Genomic DNA, 20,031 nt, shown 5'->3' on the forward strand with positions numbered 1-20,031 from the left:
AGCCAGCAAGGGTGCAGCGAAAACGGTCATCAAGAACAGATTCCTGAATCTCATTAGCTTTGGCACTGACAATGATTAAGCGATTGATTATTTGATCACTCCAGGAGTTCAGAGACTCTGTAGAGCGGAATGATTTCTCGGACAAGCGGTAGGAGCAACCATCTACTGGTTCGTCCTTCCACGACGGCGGAAGGGCGAGAAGATGGCGCCGAAGAAATTGCCGAAGACGGCACGCAAAATAGTCCTCAACCAGCTGTCCCGCTTATGGTTCAAGGAAACAGCAGTGACTGACCGATTTTGACTGGGAGAACGAGACTCCTCGTTGTTCTTGGGGGCAATTGCCTTGCCGGCATCGCCCTCGGTAGGAGCGGTAGACTCGGTCGCGACGGATGGGCCGTCGGTAGATGCAGGAGAGCGCTCGTCGTGACCGGCTGGCTTCAAAGCCTGCTTATCGCTGGTGGACAAAGTAGGTTCCGCAGGCAACTGTTCAGTGGATGGCAACTCCAGCTTTCGGAGCAGAGCTTCGCGGTCACCAGCAAGTGCTGCAAGAGCAGGATCACTTTCCGGGTCTGGCGTGGGCATGTCCTTTGAAATGGAGGATTCCGTGTGCTTATTGTCGGCGGTCTGGGCTGCAGGTACGAGGTGAGAACTTTCCTGCTTGCCGTCATGAGGCTGAGACTGTTCCTTGGCATTCACATCGTCCTTAGGTGTAGCAACGACTTCAGGCTCTTTGTGAGACGTGGAAGCGACTCCAGCAACAACAGCACCGGCAGCGATGGCAGCTGCGGCACCAGCCCCAACGAGCTCAGGAGTTACAATAGAATCCTTCTCTTCTGTGTCCTTGGCGGCCTCCACGGTGGGCTCGGGGGTGGCATCTTGGACTGGAGGGACAGGCTGAGCGGAAGGATCGACGTCTTTCTCAACCGAAGAGTCGCCATTAGAAACAGGGGCAGACCCTTCAACCTTGGGTTCCTCAGAGGCTACTGGTTCGGATTCGACCTTAGCGGCCTCCTCTTCACCGGTTGGAGATTGGTCTACCTCGCCACTGCTGCTGACCACACCATTGACCTCAGGTTTTGCTGGTGTCTCAGTAGAATCTTCCTGGACGACCTCAGGCTTCGCTTCGTCGGTAGTTTCTTCAACCTCTTGAACCTCGCTTTGCTTTTCAGTCGCAAGTGCGATGGCGGGCTCAGCGACGGGCTCAGCAACGGGCTCAGCAACGGGCTCAGCAACGGGCTCAGCAACGGGCTCAGCAACGGGCTCAGCAACGGGCTCAGCAACGGGCTCAGCAACGGGCTCAGCAACGGGCTCAGCAACGGGCTCAGCAACGGGCTCAGCAACAGGCTCAGCAACAGGCTCGGCAGCGGGCTCGGCAGCGGGCTCGACAGCGGGCTCGACAGCGGGCTCGACAGCGGTCTCGACAGCGGGCTCGACAGCGGGCTCGACAGCGGGCTCAGCAACAGGCTCGGCAGCGGGCTCGGCAGCGGGCTCGACAGCGGGCTCGACGGACTCTACCGGCTCAGCGACAGACTCGACGGGCTCAGTGGTGGTCTCCTCTGTGTGCTTGGTCGCTTCTTCTGCGACTGGCTCCTCAGCAACATTCTTCGTGGGGACCTGCTCTACTGCGAGCTCCTCTTGTGGCTCACTGGCTACGGCCTGTTCCGCGGGTTTCTCTTCTTCTTGGGGTTCCTCGACAGTAGCCGGGGCTTCGACTTGCTTCTCCACAGCAGGCTCATCGGCCGAGGCGCTAGCAGTAACCGCTTCAGTGGCCGCCTCCTGGATAGCTGGGTCCTCGGAAGTTGATTCCTGAGAGGGCTCTGCGGACACTACGTCCTTGGGACTCTCATTCTTTGCAGGTTCATCAATAGCAGGGGTGGCGACAGCCGCTTCGGTCTCAGTAGGTTCTACCGGTGCAGTCTCCTCGACAACGCTCCTAGCCACGGATTCCTGAGGAGCTTCCTTGCCGGTGGTAGCATCCTCCTGCTGCTCTTCAGCCGCTACGACTTCGGCAGTTTCAGTTTCAGCAGGGGCCTGAGTGGTGGCTTCCTGCTCAGCAGGTTCAGTCACCTCACTGGTCTGTGGCTCTGAGACTGGTTCTGCCGTCGTGGGCTTCGAAGAAACTACTTCCTCAGCAACAGAGGGTTCCTCTGCTTTCATCACGTCCTTAGAGGCTGTCTCTTGAGCGAGCTCCTTCTCAGTAGCGTCCTCCTGAACGACCGCGGTTTCGATGGAATTTTCAGCAACCGGTGCCACCGCTTCGGGTTCCTTCACTGTCTCTGGCTCAACGGCCTCCTCAACCGGGGCGGATTCAGTTGTCTCCGTCGCAGTTGGCTCTTCAATAGTCACTTCAGTGGCCTTGGTTTCTTCAACAGCCTCGTCGCTGGCCTTGGGCTCCTGGGTAGCGGCCTCCTCAGTTGTAGCGTCCTCGGGACCGCAATCCTTGCAGAGAGTAGGCTCATCGGCGGGCGATTCGGACTTCTCAGTAACGGCAACGGGTTCTTCAATTGCCTCCTTTACCTCCGATACTTCCGCAGGAACTGCTTCCTGGGTAGCAGCAGCTTCGGTGGGCTGGGTGATGGCCACCTCTTCGTTAGCTTGCTCTCCGGTGGTAGGAATGGGTTCTTGGGCCGGTTCGACAGTGGCCGGCTCTTTAGCTGCAGTTTCGACCTCGGGAGATTCCCTCGCAGATTCAGGGATGGCCGTGTCAGCAGCCGGTGCCTCTGGCGCCTCGGGAGCAACAGGAGCTTCATCCTTGGACTCAGCAGCCTTTTCCTCGACTGCTTCGACATGGGAGTCGTTTGCTGGTTCCTGGGTAACGGGGTGTTCCTCAACCTCTGGTTCTTCAGCCTTTGGCGCTACCGCAGGCTTTTCGCTCGAGGCAGCCTCTTCAGCCGCAGGAGTTTCAGCGATGACTTCCGAGACTACGGGTTCGCTTACTTCCGATGGCTTGGAAGACTCTTCAGCAACAGCCTCCTGAGTGATCGGCTTGTCAGCCAAAGTTTCGGTCGCAGCTTCATCTTGAACAGGTTCTTTGACGTCGGCTGCAACAGAGGGTTCTGGTGCACTTTCGATAGCAGGCTCTTCCTTGGAAGGCTCCACGGCAGGAAGAGCTTGACTCGGCGTTTCCTCGCTGACTGGGTCCTTAGCAGGCTCCACTGCAGTAGTGGACTCTTCCGTTGGTGTTTCGAGCTTTGTGGCAGGTGTCTCCTCAACAGCAGGTTCTTTGACTGCCTGTGGCTCAGGTTCTTCGGCGGCTACCACTTGAGTGGTCTCGTCCTTAGCTGGTTCCTTGGTCTCCTCGGCTGGGGCAGATTGAACAGCAGGCTGATCACCGACAAGTTCCTTGGCAGGTCCTTGAGTAGTGGTAGACACCTTCGTATGTGTCTCAGCCTCCTTGCCGGTGATTTCTTCGGCGGCTGCCAATTCGGCAGAGGGTTCCTCTGTTGATTCGTCGGCCTGAGGCGCCTGCGTTGCTGGCTCATCGCCGATGGGCTCCTTGGCGGACTCTTGGGCAGCAGTAGGCTCTCCCGTTGGTGCCTCAGCCTCCTTGTTGATGGTTTTATCAGCGGCTGGCTCTTCCGTTGCCTGCGCCTCGGGCTCCTTGGCGGCTGTCACTTCCGCAGTAGGTGCTGAATCCTCTGTGGAAGCAATCTCAACAGTTGGCTCGTCGACAGTCTCCTTGGCGGATTCTTCAGCGACGGTAGGCTCTTCAGCGGATTTCACCTCAGGCTCCTCTGCGGAAGCCGCCTCAACCAGGGTTTCCTTAGCGGGTTCTTCGGCAACAACAGTCCCAGTTGCTTGTTCCTCGTGAATCGGTTCCTTGGCGGAATCTTCAACAGCCGCCTTCTTCTCAGTGTCAAGGGCTGTATCTTCGACCTTCTCAGTCATCGATGACTCTGCGACAGGAGTCTCTGCAGCAACTTCCTTCTTGGGAACCTCAGAAATCTCCTCATGGATCAGTTCCTTGGCAGATCCTTCAACAGCCGCCTCCTTCTCAGTGTCAGGGGCTGTCTCTTCGACCTTCTCAGTCGTCGATGACTCTGCGACAGGGGTCTCTGAAGCAACGCCCTTCTTAGAATCTTCAGGAATCTCCTCAGGGGCGGAATCCTTGATCTGTTCCTCAACGGCGACCTCCTCGGTGGCTGAGTGCTCGACACCAGAAGCCTCGACTGGCTCGTCTGTCGCCTTCTTCACCTCGGCAAACTCCTGTGCTGGCTGTTCCTCTACGTTGTTAAGGGCGGGTGACTCATCGTGGAGGGTCGTTTGAACCTTCTCTTCAGCGATAGGCTCCGCAGGCACTGTTTTCTTGGACAATTCTTCGGCAAGTGTCGCCTCATCAGTGGCTGTCTCTGTAGGCGCCGTCTCGGCCTTCGTCAATTCGGCTGAGGATGGCTCCACTAGTTTAGATTCCGCAACAGGCACTTCCTCCGTCACTGTTTGCGCGGGCGCAGCTTCTACCTGGGACTTTCCGAGGGCAGACTCTGACTCTTCCGATTCTTTAGCAGCTTTCGTCTTCTCTTCAACTGTAGCAGGGACGATTTCAACATCTTGCAGCTTCTGATCCTCAACCTTCTCGACCTCCTTTGTCTCAGGCTTCTCGGCTTCAACCGAAGTGCTGGGAATCTCTTCAGGCTTGTCTTCTTCGGCGTCTTTTGTAGTTGTCAGAGAAGCCTCAGTCGTCTTCTCTTCCACTGGCTCCGCCTTCTCCACGACGGCATCATCAGGTTGTGATCCAGAAATCTGCTCAGTAGAGTGTGTGCCGTTGGTCTTAGGTTCTGCGGCTGCGTTAGAGGCAGGTTGTGTTCCGGCGTCCTCCTGGATATCGCTCTGCTTGGATGTCTCGGAAACAGGCTCCAGCTTCACCTCCTGTGTCTTGGGTTCCGACTCAGCGTGCAGATCCTTGTCGACAACCACAGGGATATCAGTCTGCTTTGGCGCTTCATCCTTCACCGCCTCAGTCGTCGTTGTGGCTTGCACCTCGGACTCTTCCGCGGTCTCCTCGACCTTCTCGCTGGTGCCATTCTCAAGAGGAGTCTCGGTTTCCTTCTCGACAGCCTTAGCTTCCGCAGCAACAGGCGCCGCAGCGGATGAACTCGAGCCAACAGCGAGGATATTGTTGACGACGCCTTCGTCATCAGCAGCTGCAATCACAGAAATGGTCAGCTCCAACTCAACAGTACCTGACTCAGAGATAAGCTTCGTACCATGCTTCACATCCTTATCGTGGAACCACGGACCGTCGGTACCCTCCCTGAACCGATATTCGTATTGACCCTCGGGCAATTCAACGTCTCTGGAGAAGAGGTATTCGGTCTTAGTGGAGTTCCCGTCCGCATCCTTGTGCTCTATGGGTTTGGCGCTGAGCTCCAAGAGCTCCCATTTGGGATTCGAGAAGGTCCCCGCAACGTAGATGGCGGGGGTCTCCGTTGGACGACGGATGGAGATAGTGACGGTCTCTCCATTGGTGAGAGCCATTATGGTCGTAAAGGTCGTAACAGTCGTTAGGTATCACAGACAAACAAAACAGGAAAAGAGATCAAACGCGAACAGTATTGGAAAACAAAGGTCTTTATTGAATCGAGTCTCCAACGATTGAACAAAGTACCCCTCAAAAGCAAGAGCTGAAATAGTATACAGGAACGCTGTAGTTGAATCGGACAGAAACCTCTCAAAATGAACAAGTAGACCGGAAGATGGAACGGTGGGAGGTTGTGAGAGGTATCGTCAGAGGGGTTGTATGACCAAGCGTAGATTGGTCCGATAAGGGAGACTTAAGGTAGTAGAGAGACTGCGAAAACAAACAATCGAGGGGAGTCAGATGAGGAGATCAACTCGAGCAGACAGATGAATGAGGAGGAGCTAGGAGCCGGAGTGCAGGTGATTCACAAGGGAAAAAAAAAAAAAATATGCGGTGCCCACGGAAGCCAAAGGACGGATGGAGTCGTCAAAGTGCAAGCTGTTTGTCAAAGACAGTTAGAAGCCCTCACAACTCAGGCATAGTGCCACAGAAAGTGGCATGGCTCTGGCCGTTAGTCACTTACTATCTACTTAGTTAGCGGGGCACCAGCAGTTGTCACAGTGATCAGGCCCCGCCCGTTATTTGGGCGCTGCCAGTCTGAGCTAGTGGCTTTTTTCGAGGTGATTTGATACCAGTGTGGAGCTGTAGCTATATAGACTAGATGGGGGATAAGGAGGACACGGAATGAGAACATCTTCAATTGGATCCTGATGGACTTGCACTCTTTCATAGATCGGCAGTAGACATAGAGTCATTGCTAACTTCAATGAAGGATGATGATACCAAAGGTAGTATGATTTCTGCATCCATACAAACTTTCCTAGGTACTTAGGTTACTGATAATTTTGCGCAGATCCTTAATGTAGACTAGAGTGTAGACTAAGCCATGAAGGCTCGGGACTGGCGCCAGAGCACAAAATGCGGTGAGTTGGCGGCTTCCCTGCTGCCAATCATATCCCCAGTAATATTTTTTTTTACATGCTCCAAGTAGAGAAGATCAAGTTGCTTTGTATCTTTTCCTGCTTCTTAGCTGTACTCTTGTCTTGTTTTCAATCTCAGCATGACCTGCGCAAAATTTTACTAAAGCATGTCGTGCACAATGATCGAATCCAAGGATGCGAAATTTCTGCATTCAAGAAAAGGAGAGGCACGAGTGGATTCGGTATCAGCAAAATAATAGTGTGTGGCGCCATACAGTCCCATCTTTACTGCTAGTCATTTGGTAGGACCCTCTCCGTCTATGCTGTCGCGCGTCATGTCATGAGATAATTTCATGTTATTATTTCTTACTGTTCAAGAATGCGAGAATCCAGTTATTATCTAAGGACCTTTGTAGTCAAGCATGGAAAGATTTGATTCGACCAGTCCCTGAACTACCAACCCTACGATAGTAAACCATGGTTCGCGGAAAGCAACTTCAGTAAGGCACATGCAATGCAACACTAGAGCATGAAACCCTCGTCTTCCTCCAGAACAGTCGCTATCAAAATACTCATTAGTCTCCATGTGCTCATACGGATAAAGGGGTGTCTTTTGCGGGTCAAACCTCCAGCCAGCATCGTAGTCTCGTCACCTCCTGTCTCCTTTATCCTTGTTGGTATTTTTTGCTTGTGGGCTTCGATACTGTCCTGGCGGTGGATTTCTCACGAGCCATGGAACGGCTCCCTCGGTTATTTGTCCGACCGACAGAGTGATCAGTGTAGCCGGGCTCTCTTAATCACAACTACCCGTGTAGTGCAGAGTGGCTGACTCCGTACGGAGTACTTGATCACTTGGAGTGAGAGGCTCGATATTTCTCTGGATGGCACTGCCTATTCATTATTTTCTAGTAGATGGCTCGTGACCTCCACAGCAAAACCCGGGTGCTCTAGCGCCGTCGATCGTCGCATACATGCTGCAGGTGTTGATTTTTGGTAGAAAATAGGGTGCGGACTAACAGAGAATGCAGCTCTCAAACTAAGAATATAATACACAGGTTGACGTCTTCTGAACCATGTTAACCTTTTATTTCCATCAGCCTTAGAGAGCAATGCAATGCAGTCATAACAGAAACGACAAAGAGACTAACCAATGGTTATTAGGACACTGATGAGACGTTCCATCATCAAACCAGGGTGCTGGAACAGAATTCATTACAAGAGATCTAAGAAACACAGATGCGCACCTTTAACAGCTCATAAAGACGCTGACCAAAAACCTGAAGGAATCACTCACGAAGAACTGCAGGCTAGGGGGAAAAAAAGAAAGATGGAGGTATCTGAAAGGAAATAAGAGAGCAAAAAAACAACCATTGACGTCAATATATCTCCAAATCCTCGAATTCCACCACCAACCCTTCCTCAGAGCCGGCCGTGGCGCTACTGCCCAGCATCGGACCGTTCATCATCGCCCACATGGTGCTATTATGCGAGATATTGGCCGGCCGGCTAGCATACACACCCACGTGAACAAACTTGTCTTCTACCCCGTAGAAAAACCACGTCACTTCTCGTAGCTTCTTCCACGTGCTGCCAACAGCACCTGGCGTCCTTGCAAAGGGGGACAGGGTTGGAATCTGATACCAGACCACAAGTGAATGGCCAACGCGCTCGAATTTGATCCGCAGAGAATGCACACTTGCCGGTCCAGTGTCAGGCAGACAGAGGGGCGAGACACACCAGTCAGCTCCGTCAGCCGTTGCACTGACTGAGGATGCGTTCACTGTCCCCGAGCAGAATTCCATGCCAGCTTTGACCCATTTGCACGGCCGCAGAGACCGGGGTCTTTCGTGACGACTCAACGGCGCCACTGCTGATATTGGCACATTCTCTGAAGAGAAGGATTGAGGTGCGGCTCCGGCGAAAACAACGATGCCGCCTTGATCTGATTCCATCTCCCAGTCCGCACTCACAGTGACTTCGGCGACTACGAAAGGGTTTCGTAACGAGGTAAAAACGATAGGTGCCGTAGCAGTTTCTCCGTTGGGCGGCTTCCGCCAGAGATCCGTGTTAGGACCGGCAGTGAGAGTAAAGTATTCCATACACTCCGGCAGTGAGAATGTTGAGGGCAAATTCAACGTACTGAACGAAGAACCATGAGGAGGCATTGTGCGAGACGCCTGCCTAGGCTGGGCGAAAGTGTTTCAAATTAGGGAAGATTGCCTTATGAGCGTTTTACTCGCAGTCGAGTTCTGTCTTTCTCAATGCAAGTGTCGAATCTGCTTGGAAATTCCTGCCTATTATGAGTTTTCGAACTGCAATAGCCTGGTAGTCGTTCTGAATACAAGTAAGATAGTGATGGGCAGAAGAACACAAAGAGAGAGAAGACAAGGGATCATCGCATCATCGTGGAAAAACGAGTAACTCTCTCATCACAGCAAGAAGCAAGGGAGCTATACTTCTCTCTTCACGGGGTCATCCCATGCCGCGAGTTGATGCGGGTCAAGGATCCCAATGGTATATGTGAAAGTGAAGATCAAGACAGGTGTTGAACACAGAGTGCAGACTTACCCAGTCAGGGCGCAATGAAGCAATCAAGCTAGAAAAAGTAAAGAGACACTTCGAGGAAAAAGCAAGATAGACCCAACGGGTCTTTTGGATGCTGAACGAACGAAGACAAAATTCTGAGGTTGTGTACTCGACAGTACGATACAACTCGCGCAAGGAGTCAGAATCCAACGCAAAGATGAACCTCAAGTTCTCAACTGTAACCCTGATTCGCAACGCGATGTTTGTCAGAGGCTCGCGATAATTCGAACGCTCTGTTAGCAGACGATGGGTGATTCCCAGAGATCCAAAGCGAGTCATCACGAAAACGCGAAATGCAGAGAATAGCCAACTTATAGTGTCGGGGGAGATGCCCTCTTTCTCGCCCCCTTTTAACTGGGTACAAGAAACCATTGCTTGGTTGGTCCCGACATGTCGGGTTCTATCTTCCAGCACATTTTTGGTTCCATTCACGCCTCAAATTTTGATAGAATCTCGAGTGTGAGTGTTTCTGTAGATGCTGATTTGCCATTCATGTGTAGTTCTGCCGTCCAGTTGCTGCAACGTGGTTCACAAGTGGCGGGTCAAGCTGCAGTTCTTGGGACAACAAACAGCCCAGCAGATTTACGCAAGTGATAAGTTGTGGGGTGAACGGTCCGATCTCGAACAGCTGAAAAAGTAAAATAGCCAGGGAGTGGTCTTAGTTTATGGACCTTATGACACAAGCTGAGGGAAGAGAAGGAAATCTAGTGGTAGGGTTTGTTCAGTGTGGAGGGTGTTGGTTCCTATTTATTTATTTCGCCACTGCCAACACAACCCTCTGCCACTCGGAGTTGGCGATATATCGTGTCTATCTGCTCAGAGCTGAGGTCAGACTAATTGTTTACCATGATGTCTTACGCCACAGGTGACGGTCGAGATTTCCCACCGTTCCGAGTTCTACCTTGTCATCGCCGTCATTGAAGCACAGCCATTGCCAAGGGGACACTTTCTGTGGCTTGTCCTGCACGCTTACATCTCTCCTTCTAGGAACATGCTTGTGAATGAGCGAGTACAAGGATCAAACTTGTCAGATCATGCACGAGACCTCAATTGGAACGATGAACATAAGCATGCCCTTCCGAGGCGACTGAAGCAAAAAGTTGACAGGTACGCCAAATCACAATCGAAATTGGACGGACAATGAAGTATTTAACCATAAGAGCGGATCCGTCTATCTATCAATCGGAGTCCAGTCTTTAAAATCTACCCGCGTGTCCTCCTCACCTGTAGCAGGCTTGCTTGTCTTGGTTGCTCTCAGCACACAGATGAGCGAAAAATAACGACTAACGTCCTTCTCCTTAATTAAATCATTTTTGCGGTTATAGCGACACGTCCAGGCCGCTTCAGCTAATACGCGTGCTACACTGGTGTATTCTGTCTCTCAGAGATGGTTCAGAAAACTGCGCTTCACGGACGCGAGATATGCGTGGACTCAAGCTTTGATGTTCTCCAGAGCACATGCAGCCAGTTTAAAGAGACAGGAAGTTAATCCTTGAAATGCATTGACTTGCTTATCCTGCGGGGCACGCAATGTCGTGACCGGCCAGGAGTACAACAATCCTGCCGCGTATATATCGCTACAGCAGAACGAGAAATCAGTCCCTCACTGTTAACAGAGGGACTAAACAACATGCTGATCTCGGGTATGTGAGCGAAAGCCTTCAAGACGTAGCAATAGATTGTCCATGGACGTAGAGCAGAATCGGCTTGGGTTTGAACACAGCCTTATTCGATACACCACTCAGGAATTCACAATTCTTGCACGCCGCTCCAGTAATAACAGCATGGGGCTCCAAATAGGTATGAGGTGTATGACGGTCTTCCGTAGTGGATCCTGAATTCGTGATTAATATTGGGTGAAAACTTTAAGTTAGCCAGTAGAAGCCTTTTGAGGAGATTGACATGGGGTTCCTCCAAGACCGATAGAGATTCAAGCGGTATTGAAGTCAACGTATAATGGCGAATAGCAGCAACCAGTTCCCTATTTGGTTCTTATAACAACGACTGTTATCGGACGCATTGGGTGACGAATGTGCCTGGCAATGACTCGTCTGACTATTAGCTCCTAGTCTCCCAGAGACTGCTGAGCGCCTTATTATCCGCCAAGAAAAAAACAACCTTCGAACGAGGCTGATTCGGGAATGACTTGTTAAATTTGGCGAAAGATGGCCATAAGTCGCTAAACTAGACCCGAATCAACCCAAGCGTGATTGTTGTTGAGATGCGATCTTCGTATTTTTCTTCCTCATGCTCTTCACGGCCCAATAAACGGTTGTGCTTAGCCCCCAGCACCTCGTATCCCCAAGGCTGAGCCTCCAAGCCGTTCATCATGCTCGTCGCTAACAGAAACAATCGCAAGCCACAAACCAGCATACTTTTTGAGCCCAACTCCTATCTGAACACTTGAAAACGGGGCCCCGTCGCTGTTTCTGTGTCGCAGCCTCCAGCAATTGTCCACAACCTGACTTGCGCGGTTGTCCTCAAAAGAGAGCGTGTCTCGAAACTCATAATGTTGTTGCCACGAAAGTCTAGGGGCGGCCACTCCAGTGGTTATTCTTACTCCAGTTATAACCAGTCGCCATGGAACGAAGAGGTTACATTTTCGATGTACAGCGTGTATGGACGCAGATCGTACTTCGTTGCGCAGCTCGCTTTCGAGTTCCTCACATTGGGAGTGCTGCTTCTCTTCCTCTTTGGCTGTTTTTTCATCAGACAGCCTAAGGCGCTACCCAAGACTCTCCCTAAGAAGGCTCTCATCTTCGGGATATTGAGCTATATCCTGTGAGTAGAATAACCGATTCTCTGTCGCAAAGAAAGATAAATCAAGAAGACAAACCCGAGTTCTAACTGTCTCCCCTAGCTCCGAGCTCCTTACAATCCCTTACATGTTCTTCTATATTTGCGAGGTCACAGTGAAGCAGAGCTATGTTGTCATGTTAATGCTCCAAACGATATTTTGGCTTCTCGCCGTGTTTCTCATGTTCTACGTCTTCTACCGAGTCATCCAAGCATATCTCAACCGAATTGCGAACGGCGGCAAGACATTCCTTCCCGTGTCCATACTGCACTGGGTTCTCCTGGGTGTTTTGGGGATTCTCATGGTAGTCAATGCGGCCATGTACATTGCTCTCCTCGTCATGGAGGTGAACGGAAGCAACCCACTGCGAATACTTGGACACTACAACAGGATTGTTGAGGCTCGCATCATCGTCGCATGGCTGATGTCTCTGGAGATTCTCGTGTGGACAATATTCATCATTGCGAAGTCGAGATTTAGCAGCAAGGTATGCGCCAACTTGTCATCTAACCTTGTGCCTGTTCGCTAATAACCTTTGATCAGACCGGATCTATAACCCTTGCTTTGGCAGGATTCTTCCTCTTTGTGCTCAACCTTGAGCAGCTGATCGTGACAATCATGTACAATTTCGAATCGAAGATGCCGCCAGGGTACTTGAACCTGGCCACCTCAATCGTCGCCTTCTTCTGCACAATCGGCATATACTTCGGCCTCATCTTCTGCTGTATCCAATGGTGCAAAGCCAGCAAGATCTATTCTCAAGAGCATGCTCAAAACGTCCAGCATGCCCCATATGCCCAGCATGCTCAGAATCTTCCTCCTCCCCCTCCAGGCCCTTACGCTCCTATGTCCTCATACCAGCCATATCAACCGCCGTCACCACAGCCTCCTAGCCATCCAGCGCATTCCGGCTACTCGAGCCCTGCGCATGGTGGCTTGAGCCCCGTGAATGGTTACTCGGCGAACGGCAACGGACAATTTCCTCCAGCCGAGCTCCACAGTGAGAGCGATGCTGGATCGCATGGACTCCCACCTAACCAACAATACCAACACCATCCTCACGCGTGAAAGGAGGGATATCAATAAGATCAGTCGTCTTTTTCTCTCGAGAACAACTTTCCTATCCTATTTGATGATACCATTTGTTTTTGTTGGATATTTTACAATACTTATTGAGCGATGAGCCCGACATACCCCGTCTCAACGTTTCAATATTGACGAAACGCACGCTATGCATATAATATAACCATCTGTTTAAATAAGAAATAATCTAGAGACCTTGCATTCTCAGTGATATTTATCCCCAGTACAGTAATCCACACCGACCAACCCCGCAGGGTGCATTATAAGCCAGTGCCGCCCACCACATCTCCACCCTGACATCAAACCCAAATAAGCGCCACCCAACCGACGGACTCTTCAAGCAGAAGCAACAACCATCAGAAACCCAACAACGACAAACACAAAATAAGAAACCATGGTCTGCGCAAAATGCCAAAAGAAACTCAAGTCCACGGAACTGGTCACCCCAGGCGTCAAACGCAAGAGTGAAATGTACTATGGCTCGCCGGCGACGACCCTAGGCGGTGGTGGCGGAGCTGGAGCTGCTGGCCCTGCAACGAAATCAAAACCGACGTTGGGGAATACCGGCATTGGAAAGGTATGTTCTATTTCATTCTGAGGTGCAGTGCTTTCCAAGTGACTAATCTAATGATGCATAGAGTAAACTGCTTAGCTCCAAGGCCAAGAATCCATATGCGGCGTACTCGTCGTCTTGTGAGTTGTGCAAGACCAAGACGGAGCAGGGGCGGAAGTATTGTCAGCGCTGTGCGTATCAGAAGAATGGTAAGTTCTTTATCTTTGTTTTTCTGGTTTGATCTGTGGGTGAAGCAGTTGCTGATGGGACCTATAGCTTGTCCGATGTGTGGGAAGAGTTTGGCTGGGAAGACTGCAAAGGACCAGCCTGTGGTCCAGGGGCAGAAGTTCAACTTGAAGTGATGCAGTGTGTTTAATGCTTTGTGTGTCTGTTCTTCAGCTTGGTTTACTTAGTTTCATTGGGATAGATGTTAGGCGTTGGCGTTCGGGTCGATTTTATTGTAATACTCCAAAAGAAGTGGGATCATGAAGCTGAAAAAATGATTGAAATCAGAAAGCTAGTTATACATTTCATACTACAGCAGTATATGCAATTCAGTGACCTAAAAGCGGAAAGGGTCACCCTCAACCCAAAGAAATACTCCGCGCAACATCTCTATCGATACAAATCTTCCTCCAGTCAAGCCAACGACAAAGAGTATCATGAATGCGACAGATGAATTCTCTGTAATTCGAACCTAGGCATTTACCGCTCAGCCAGCATGTTCTTGATGTTGCTGTAGTACTGAGGGAGCACGAATTTGGCAATCTCCTCCTTAGCCAGCCACTTGAAGTCCTGGAGGTCCTGCACGTTGGTGGACAGGTCAGCCTGTCCAGCCATGATACGCCCCTTCATGAAGAATGTCTTCTCGCCGAACCATTGTTGGCCAGTTGCGGGGTCGGTCCTGGGGTGTCGGAAGTTGTAGACATGGTGGCCAACAGGGTGATAGCCCACCATCCAGGTGTTCATGTTCACACCAGCGGATTGTTCCAGGGTACGTTCAGCGGCCTGTGCAGACGATCAATTAGTAACCCATAATGGCCATGCGCTCGATTTCCAACACTACTCACCACGCGAAGGGACTCCCCGGTCTCGACCGGCGAACTGGGGAGTTTCCAGAATCCCTCCTTGGTCTGGACAAGAAGATAGAGAGTTCTCTGCAAAGCCCGGTTCAAACTCCTCTGGTCGTTCTTCTGGTCCGCCTCCGTCACTCGGGGGAACGGTCTGGGGATCTCCTCCTTCTTGCTGGTATCTTGAGAAGTGGCATTGACAGTAGCCTCTGCATCCCGCACAAGCATCTCAATCTGATGCTCTGGTTCGGACTCAACAGCTCCGACGAGCAATTCGTCGTTCCATGCTTCCTTCGAGTACGCGTTATACTTGCCGATGTCGCGTGCAGGCGTTTGACGCTCCCGAATCTTACGCTTCCAGTCCTCATCAGCCGGAGTACCCCGCTTGAAATAGAAGTATTTTGTGAACGGAAGTGCCAGTCGCTCGTTCAGCCGTTTCTGGTAGAAGAAGTACGCCTTTTCGAACGGTGTGAGATCGCGGGTGATTTGCGGAGGACGGGATAGGGCCACGCCGGCCTTGATGATGTGTGTAGGTCTGACGACGGGAAACGTAGAGGCAGGAGTTGAAACGGTTTCTGAAGCTGAACTAGGCGCAGCAGTGGAAGCATAATTGCGGCGAACGAGTGTCTCTTGACAGCTTCTGCACACTCGGGAGTCGACTATTGAAGGCCCTGAAAAGAAGTCAGAAAACGACCTAAACAAAGTAAAGAAAAGTTGACTATTGCGTACTTAACACAGACGCCATGCGCCTGGCGCCATTGGGTCCTGAAGACATTTTTACAATGCAACCACTGGACTCTGTCCGCGTCAATACAGTCCGTCCCCGATAATTGTCAAAGAAAAGTTGGCGGTCACCTGTCTGCCGACGAACCACGCTAGTCCTGCACGGGCTAGGATACCACGTGACATAAGCCTTTTATTTCTCTTTTTTCGGTTCCCGTCTCTCCTGTTTCCTTCTTTTCTCTCACAGCACCTTTTCCTTATCGTCAGCTGCGTTACGATTATTCTACAACCAGTCGATCATTTAGTGGTGCTCAGAGAGAGTAGGCGGCCTTTTTTCGCTAGCGGTACCTTCTTTAAATCAAGGTGTACTGTTAGATAGACGCTGCGTACATTCTGCTATACTGCCAATTTTGGGTCATTGTAATCGACTATGCTTTAGTATGGTGACGCCCTCGGGGTCGTTCTTGTTTCCAATCGATGACATATCTGTGTACAGTCAAGAGAACTTTGAGCTACGCGTAGTTGGACCTGTACCTCTCTGCCTGGAATTCACGACGCACCCATCACGCAAACTCTTTCCAATGTGCCAAAGACTCGCAACTTGTTCCCGTATACTTTCCAGAACTCGGCTCCCAGTCGAGGGATGAGCTCGCCATTAGCAGCTTTCTGCATAACCTCGACAGAATCGGTAGGACCCAATGACAATCTACGGTCATCAATATGTATATTACTGTCGACTTCATCCATGGCCTCTTCAATTTCTAGTAGATCAAATCTCGTCCCGAGGAGTCTGTTCGTTGGCGCTTTGGGAGATTCTGTGGTGCTCGGTCTTGACTTCGACCCAAAGCTATTCTTTGCGCTTCCAGATGTTGTTTGCAATCTGCGCTCAGCATAGGCATCAGATGCAACCTCCTGATACGTTTGCTGGAGGTTCGAGGTGTCTTGAGCACCTTTAGTGGACTTCTGTTGCGGTAGGTCTACCCCTCCATCGCGGAGCTGAGCAGACAGCCTGATAAAAACTTGGGCAGTTAGCAAGCTATCGTAGCCTGCTTCATGTTCAATCTTCTGAGTAGTATACTTGAAATGTTGCGGGTGTATGCCTGTTGTCTTTCTTAGCCATCAATTCAAGCGGCCGATCAAGGATGTCATGCGCACTGATTTTCGGAATTGCTTTCTTAGCCAAGTTTCCGTTGAGCTCTGAGAGAGATGACCTGGGATTGATGGAACCACAGTTATGTGTGGCCATGTATTTGGTGTCCATCAAGACCGGAAACAATTCGTGCGCCATCGACTGGAACTCTTCCACTTTGCTTGGAAGAGGCCCAAAAAAGCAACGGCAAAAGTAGATAAGATCTGAGAAAAGGTTATGGCCAACAAGAACAGGCCTATGCTCTTTCAATCGCTGCTTGAGTCTGTCTGAGAACTCGTTGAGAGGGTATTTCGATTCTACAGCGGCGGAGCTCGCCATGATACCAATGAAGTAGCCGGAATCCAGATTGGTAAGATCTCCTCCAGCTAAAGCCTCAGCTACCCACCTAAAGCCTGTCTGCTTCCAGGTGCGCTCCCGTACTCTTGTGACTCTTTGCTCGCGGACTGATCTCTCACGTTCCTCGTTGTAATCGATGATTTGGATGAAATCGGGTCTGCTGATCGTCACCAATGAAGGATATTCCACCTCTATCAACTGGTGAACAAGCCTTTTCTGAAATCTGTTCAAGGCCGAGGGCAGAGACTTGGATGATTGAGAAACACCAAGGCGGGTTGGCGGTGGGATGTTCAGGTAATCTTCGCGTGTCTGGTACAATGATTAGCTTCCTCAAAGAACCCGGTGATGGTTGTCTCACGGCTCCCAGTGCAAGCCAGTCATCTACGAGACGGCGAACGGCTTTTAGGAAGGCTAACGACTCGTGTTCCGTCTCTTTGACGTCAATCGAAGTGTGTGTTGCGACGCGGTCACGTCTTTCGATGGCGTTGGCAATAGCTTGTTTTTCTTCCTCCCGAGACAGGTATTGGACACCTTGTTTCAAGATGGAGTCGATGCTGAACTTGTTCTCGAGTAGGAACTCAATAGCTGGGCAGATTTGTTCAGGTTTCTATGTCTGTAACTAAGGCGGCCGACTGGACATACCGCTGCTTTGCATGGACCAGCCTCTCTCCACCTCTAGTCTCCGGTCGATAATCGGATTCAAGTTTACGTTGTAGGGTTTCAAAGTATACGAAGCTGTCGAGGGTCCAAGTCAATTGTCGGAACCCATGATGAAGGGCAAGGACTGAAGATCTGACCATTCTCGGTATCCTCGTGACAGATTGTCAGTCCGACCTGTAAGATCTGATATTTATCGGCTGAGTTTTTCACTTCTTCGTAGCGAGCCTGGAGGGTCTGGGATCCCCTATTTGGATTTGAAGGAGTAGTAGCGATCCCAGAAAATTCGAAGTCCATGGATACAAAGCAGCATGTTGCCAGATCATCCAGGATCCGGGGAAGATGATAAGGGAATGTTTGAGCTGTTACATCCATCTTCTCAGTGGCCCACTGAGCTTTGGGAGTAGTCTATGCTAGATCGAGAGTTGAGAGAGACGAAAACAGTTAGAAAGAATGGAAGGAGTTCAATTAGAAAAAAGAGGATGCCCTAGGAGCAAGTGATGCATATATCCAAATGATTTTAATCCGAACGTTGATTGAAGCTAGCATGTGGGAAGACGAATGAAGTAACACTTGCCCCAATTGACAGGTAATGAAGCAAGTCTCGTGAGCTCCGCGTACTTCATCATCAGTGAGTCCTCTCAGAGATATGTTCAATGCAGCAGTGATGGTTGACTCTTTTTCCTACAGTGCAATGCTTAAAAACAATAAGTCTCTTGATAGTAAGTTCAATAATCAAGGTAAGATCATGATACGGAGCAGTACTCCGTGGTTTACAGATCCGCATCCCGTGACATCAGCCAGACCCCAGACTGAGAGCAATGGCCGAGCCGAGGGAAAGCAGTTAACCCCAACTCTTGGGTTCAATCGGAGTCTAGCGACTAACAACTACCACTCACAAGCTTCATGCACCCTTGCGACAGCTTCAAACTTAAGATATTTTTTCGACTTCATCACTCCTGCCGCTATTGTTGAAATTGCTTACAATTACTATCCATTCCTTCTGACCTCACATTGATTCTTTCTCGCTGATCGCATTCTCCGCTGGCGGTGAACAATGGCCGAAGATGGATCGTACATGACGACGTCTCAGTCGCAACTTTCATCCTCCACCTCGTCCCTGTCTCCCTCGAAGTTCTGTTCAAAGACATATAAGAATGCCCGGGAACTCTTTCTGACACGACGGTTGCCAGAGGCCTTGGCCGCTCTTGAACCTGCTATAACTGTTGCGCAACCTCATGACGAGCGATACGTTAACGGTGACGACTCAACGCCGCCTGTCGCGTCCTCTCAAAGTACTTGGAGAATCAAAGTATGGAATCTGTATATCACTCTCTTGAGTTCCATTGTCGACTTGGGGCCTGAGGAAGGGAAAAATCAATTCGGTCAGAAGAAGTGGAAGTCCATCTCGTCTCAGGTGCGCGATGGGCAGATTTGGGAGACTGTAGTTCAGACTGGCTACAGAGGGTTGGAGGGGTCTGTCGACGCAGAGGTCGTCTATAATCTGTCTGTTAAGCTTCTGCCTCCACCAATTCCCCTACACTGACGCTGACTACGATGACTAACAGAACCACCCTTCTGTTGAATCACTCTGCTTCCCAAACTCTAAACCAGCAACGACTTGAAACCTACCTGTCCTCATACGGCCAACCCAACCTGGACATCGCGGAGCATCTGCGCAATTCTCCGTCTCACCCTTCTCATTCCAGACCGAACGGCGGCACTGACACTCCGAAAGATCTGGCAGCGCGGGTAAAGATCATTGAGCTCTTCACACTTCACGTTCTTCCCCGCAATGAGGAATGGGAGTATGCCAGAGAGTTTATCAGTATGAGTGAGGTCCTCGACGAGGAAAGGAAAGATGTTTTTCTACAGACACTTGAGGGGATTAAGGAAGAAAAGGAGCAAGGAGCACTGCGCGCAGCGGCGCTCCAGCGAGAGAAAGACGCTGAGCTGGAGAGACAATTGCGTGAGGAAGAGCGTCAGCGGGCGGAAGAAGCAGCAGCAGCCGAACGCTTGGAGCAAAAGAATAACCGGCGCAACAATAGCAAGGTGGATTCTAGCATCGAAAAGAGCCGACCCAACGGCGCTTCGAAAGCCAAAGTGGGAAAGCCCACGGACAAAACGTCTGGTAGCAAGTCAACTTCTTCTGGACGCACTGCGTTCTCACCTCCTGCGTCATCGAAAAGTGTCAAGAAGACCGACAAGCCGGCCAGATCAAATCGAGCTTTGGCGAATGTGCTGCGCAATATTCTGCAGTATATTTCAAAGACCGTTGCTGGCAATCCTCTGTCAATTGCCCGCACGCTCTTATTCATGCTAGGCATTATCGTGGCGCTAAGCAGGCAGAATATTCGCGAGAAAATTCGGAGAATCACTGGGTCGGGTTGGCAGAAGATCAAGGGCACTGTGGGGATGGGAGTGAAGGTGAGCTATATTTGACGAGATGTCGGGTTTATCCCAATTTCCTTGCTTCTCCCTGCTTTGCAGTGGCCCTCTGCCTTACGCATGACATGTTTGAAACCTCTGGCTTGCCTTTCCTTTGCCCCCAGGCCAATCCACTGGTCATTATGTTATATAAGGTCTCTTTCGTTTGTAAATGCATGCGTCGATCTCTGTGAAAGGCAGAGAAGGGATT

The 20,031-nt window shown here is 50.7% G+C and overlaps 6 protein-coding genes across 6 annotated transcripts; 3 read left to right on the plus strand and 3 right to left on the minus strand.

Annotated features, from left to right (window-relative positions):
• Positions 1–162: 162 nt before the first annotated feature.
• On the minus strand, positions 163–5,475 carry ALT_3399 (PT repeat family protein; the record flags this gene model as incomplete). The annotated part of the gene is made up of 1 exon (XM_089599569.1): positions 163–5,475. The coding sequence occupies one exon, from the start codon at positions 5,473–5,475 to the stop codon at positions 163–165; it is 5,313 nt and encodes a 1,770-aa protein (XP_089455907.1).
• A 2,339-nt stretch (positions 5,476–7,814) lies between these two features.
• On the minus strand, positions 7,815–8,537 carry ALT_3400 (uncharacterized protein AN7484; the record flags this gene model as incomplete). The annotated part of the gene is made up of 1 exon (XM_033556586.2): positions 7,815–8,537. The coding sequence occupies one exon, from the start codon at positions 8,535–8,537 to the stop codon at positions 7,815–7,817; it is 723 nt and encodes a 240-aa protein (XP_033412477.2).
• A 2,996-nt stretch (positions 8,538–11,533) lies between these two features.
• ALT_3401 (uncharacterized protein) lies at positions 11,534–12,889 on the plus strand (the record flags this gene model as incomplete). The annotated part of the gene is made up of 3 exons (XM_033556585.1): positions 11,534–11,805; positions 11,885–12,308; positions 12,365–12,889. The coding sequence occupies 3 exons, from the start codon at positions 11,534–11,536 to the stop codon at positions 12,887–12,889; spliced, it is 1,221 nt and encodes a 406-aa protein (XP_033412476.1).
• A 409-nt stretch (positions 12,890–13,298) lies between these two features.
• ALT_3402 (cysteine-rich PDZ-binding protein) lies at positions 13,299–13,819 on the plus strand (the record flags this gene model as incomplete). Its single annotated transcript, XM_033556584.1, has 3 exons — positions 13,299–13,481; positions 13,543–13,666; positions 13,734–13,819. 3 exons carry the CDS (start codon positions 13,299–13,301, stop codon positions 13,817–13,819), a joined length of 393 nt encoding a protein of 130 aa, XP_033412475.1.
• A 343-nt stretch (positions 13,820–14,162) lies between these two features.
• On the minus strand, positions 14,163–17,768 carry ALT_3403 (54S ribosomal protein L17, mitochondrial; the record flags this gene model as incomplete). Its single annotated transcript, XM_033556582.2, has 7 exons — positions 14,163–14,465; positions 14,528–15,198; positions 15,811–16,350; positions 16,406–17,045; positions 17,095–17,321; positions 17,379–17,471; positions 17,534–17,768. The coding sequence occupies 7 exons, from the start codon at positions 17,766–17,768 to the stop codon at positions 14,163–14,165; spliced, it is 2,709 nt and encodes a 902-aa protein (XP_033412473.2).
• A 682-nt stretch (positions 17,769–18,450) lies between these two features.
• On the plus strand, positions 18,451–19,835 carry pex26 (the record flags this gene model as incomplete). The annotated part of the gene is made up of 2 exons (XM_033556581.1): positions 18,451–18,899; positions 18,962–19,835. The coding sequence occupies 2 exons, from the start codon at positions 18,451–18,453 to the stop codon at positions 19,833–19,835; spliced, it is 1,323 nt and encodes a 440-aa protein (XP_033412472.1).
• Positions 19,836–20,031: the final 196 nt, after the last annotated feature.

Source organism: Aspergillus lentulus (assembly GCF_001445615.1).
Source record: "Aspergillus lentulus DNA, contig: Alt08, strain: IFM 54703, whole genome shotgun sequence".
Lineage (NCBI taxonomy): Eukaryota > Fungi > Ascomycota > Eurotiomycetes > Eurotiales > Aspergillaceae > Aspergillus > Aspergillus lentulus.